This window comes from Rutidosis leptorrhynchoides, chromosome 11 (genome assembly GCF_046630445.1).
Source record: "Rutidosis leptorrhynchoides isolate AG116_Rl617_1_P2 chromosome 11, CSIRO_AGI_Rlap_v1, whole genome shotgun sequence".
In the NCBI taxonomy this organism is placed as follows: domain Eukaryota; kingdom Viridiplantae; phylum Streptophyta; class Magnoliopsida; order Asterales; family Asteraceae; genus Rutidosis; species Rutidosis leptorrhynchoides.
Window position 1 is genome coordinate 100,262,852 of NC_092343.1, and position 3,130 is coordinate 100,265,981.

General features: G+C 34.7%; 1 protein-coding gene across 1 annotated transcript; it reads right to left on the reverse strand.

Moving 5' to 3' along the window:
• Positions 1-369: 369 nt before the first annotated feature.
• LOC139876577 (iron-sulfur cluster assembly SufBD family protein ABCI8, chloroplastic-like) lies at positions 370-2,928 on the reverse strand. Its single transcript, XM_071863917.1, has 2 exons — positions 1,430-2,928; positions 370-875 (listed from the first exon to the last, which is right to left on the reverse strand). Exons 1-2 carry the CDS (start codon positions 2,858-2,860, stop codon positions 657-659), a joined length of 1,650 nt encoding a protein of 549 aa, XP_071720018.1. The 5' UTR covers positions 2,861-2,928; the 3' UTR covers positions 370-656.
• Positions 2,929-3,130: the final 202 nt, after the last annotated feature.

Here is a 3,130-nt window from a genome sequence, read left to right on the forward strand (position 1 = left end):
TCTGAATTAAGACGAGAAAGACCTAGTTTGCATGGTAACTGTTCCCAAAAGACCTCTTAGGACCTTTTACGATTTATTTATCTACATTCAAATGTATGTTTCTTCAATGAAAATATATCCATATCCATATCCATATTTGAATAAAAAGAAAAAGGAGTATTCTAACTACTGTAATACCGCACATTTATCCATATACTTTCATTTACGAGCATTTGTTCATTTGAGTCAACTAAATCAGAGTACGTATTAAAAAGAGATGTAATCGAAATGATAACTCAGCTAAATTTGTAATATAAAATTAAAGTTTACATTTTCTTGGACATAAAGATATATTTCAAACTAATTAATTATGTAAAGTTTATGAAAGCAACCTAGATAATAATTTTATGTATATTCGTATATTTTCTATAAGAAAAATATATATTGGCCCCCTCGAACAAACTTAAGCTCCGTCATCATGTCGCACACATTATTGTAACTTCATCTTCAAGCCATTAAGGTAACAAAAGCTATAATCAGATAAATTTGTATAACTGTGCTTATATGGATTATGCACTAGATTTATACAAACCTGATTCATTTATACAAATGTGAGAATAATAAGGCCCTCATCAAACACACCGAAAGCTATAATTAGATAAATAAATTTGATGTTCTTAACCAACAGAGTTTTCTAGCTTTAAGCTCATTAATTGGTTCACTTCAGCACCAAATTCATCAGGAAGCTCATTAAAAACGTCTCTACAAAACCCTGAAATCATTGCAGCCATGGCTCTTTCGTAGTCGATTCCTCTTTGCTGAAAATAGAAAAGTTGGTCTTCCCCGATTTTAGATGTGCTTGCTTCATGTTCTATACGAGCAGACGGGTTTTTCGCCTGTTTTTTTACACAATAAGATAACACATAAATCATTATCTGAACAAAGTCCCTAATTCAGAACAGAATTTTATATACATAAATATAAATATATACATGTACATATACAGTATTACAGTATTACAGTATATAAATAATAATAAATAATCTTTTTATCAAACATTGACAGACACAGTGTTGCAGAACTCGGAATTACTCGACGAGTGCTCGGTTTTTGCGGATCGGGAGTACTCGGTCAAACTCAGTCAAACTCAGTCAAACTTGGTCAAACTCAGCCAAAACTCGGGATTACTCGGAAAATTGGTCAAAACTCGGCCAAAACCCGAGATTACTTGGAAAATCAGTCAAAAAGGGTCAAAACTCGCCCAAAATCGGTCGAAGTCAAACTTAGTCAACATCCGAGTACTCCTTGAGTTGCCAAGTACTCCATTAAATTCCCGACTGAGTACTCCCTGAGTGGCGATTTTGGCAACTTGGACCCACAGTCACACATCTATCCACTTATTAAAACATCATACGAAACAATCAACACACATTCAAACACTATTTTTTACCTGTATATATGGGTAAGTGTTAGCAGCCGCTTTGTCACCAATAAGCATCGAATCACATTGAGACGAATTCTTCGCATTATCAGCTCGCGATTGCACTTGAACAAGACCTCTATAACAATTCCTCGAGTTTCCAGCCGAAATACCTTTAGAAATAATCCTACTTTTTGTATTCTTACCCTTATGAATCATCTTTGTACCCGTATCCGCTTGTTGATAATTATTAGTCAACGCAACCGAATAAAACTCACCCACCGATTCATCACCCTCCAACACAACACTCGGATACTTCCAAGTAATCGCGGACCCCGTTTCCACTTGGGTCCATGAAATCTTGGATTTTCGTCCAGCACAGAGACCCCGTTTGGTTACAAAATTAAAAATCCCACCTTTTCCATTTGCATCCCCAGCGTACCAATTTTGTACCGTCGAGTACTTGATCTCAGCCCCCTCGTTACAATGTAGTTCTACTACAGCTGCATGAAGCTGATTCGTATCATAAGATGGGGCGGTACACCCCTCCAAATACTCGACAAAACTTCTATCGTCTGCTACTATAAGTGTACGCTCAAATTGACCCGTTTCCATTGCGTTTATTCTAAAATAAGTTGAAATTTGCATTGGGCATTTAGTGTCTTTAGGTATATACACAAAAGATCCATCACTAAATACAGCTGAATTCAAAGCAGCATAAAAGTTATCATCACTTGAAACAACTCTGCCTAAATACTTCTTAACTAAATCAGGGTACTCCCTAATCGCTTCCGAAATCGAACAAAAAATCACTCCTGATTTCTCTAATGTTTTCCTATGAGTTGTAGCAATAGAAACACTATCAAGAACAGCATCCACAGCAACATTAGCCAACCGTTTCTTTTCGTTTAAAGAAATACCCAATTTATCAAAGTACTTAATAAGTTCAGGATCAGCTTCATCAAGACTATTTAAAGTTGGTTTCTTTTTAGGCTCAGAATAATAACAAATATTTTGGAAATCAATTTTGGGGTAATCATTATCAGACCATTTAGGTTCAGTCATCTGACAAAATTTATGATAAGAGTTTAACCTAAACTCAAGCATCCAATCAGGTTCATTTTTTCTTGATGAAATTAACCTAATTGTTTCTTCAGATAGACCTTTTGGGATTGTAAAGGAATCAATTTCTTGATTAAATCCCCATTTATAATCTCTTTTGAGAAATTTCTGAAGTGGGTCATCATCAATTGATGATAAAGTTGTAGAATTACCTTCAGTAAGTGTGTCTGTTTTTGCATCAGCTGTTAACTTCAAGAACCTGAAATTGTGGGACTTTGATTTTGTTGGTTTGATTGAAAAAACAGATTTTGATGATGACCCTTTTGAGATTTTGGTGGTTTCTGAAATGGGTTGTGATGAAAAGCTTGAATAAACACCGTTTGTGATGACGGAAGCCATGGATTTTGGTTGAATTTCAAGAAAACCTAAAAAAGTCAAGAGTTAATGACATCTATTTATGTATTTTAATTCTGTTTGTGGTGTACGTAAAAGGCGTGATTTTTGTATTCGTATGTCAACCACGAGCCGCCACAGACAAGGGTCCATATTAGAATGTCATTTAGGATCCACGGGTAAATCTCTTAATCAAATTTTCATCGTATCTGACTTTTAATTTATCGTACTTTAATTATTATCATTTATTTTATACTTTAAATTAAGTTATATTTA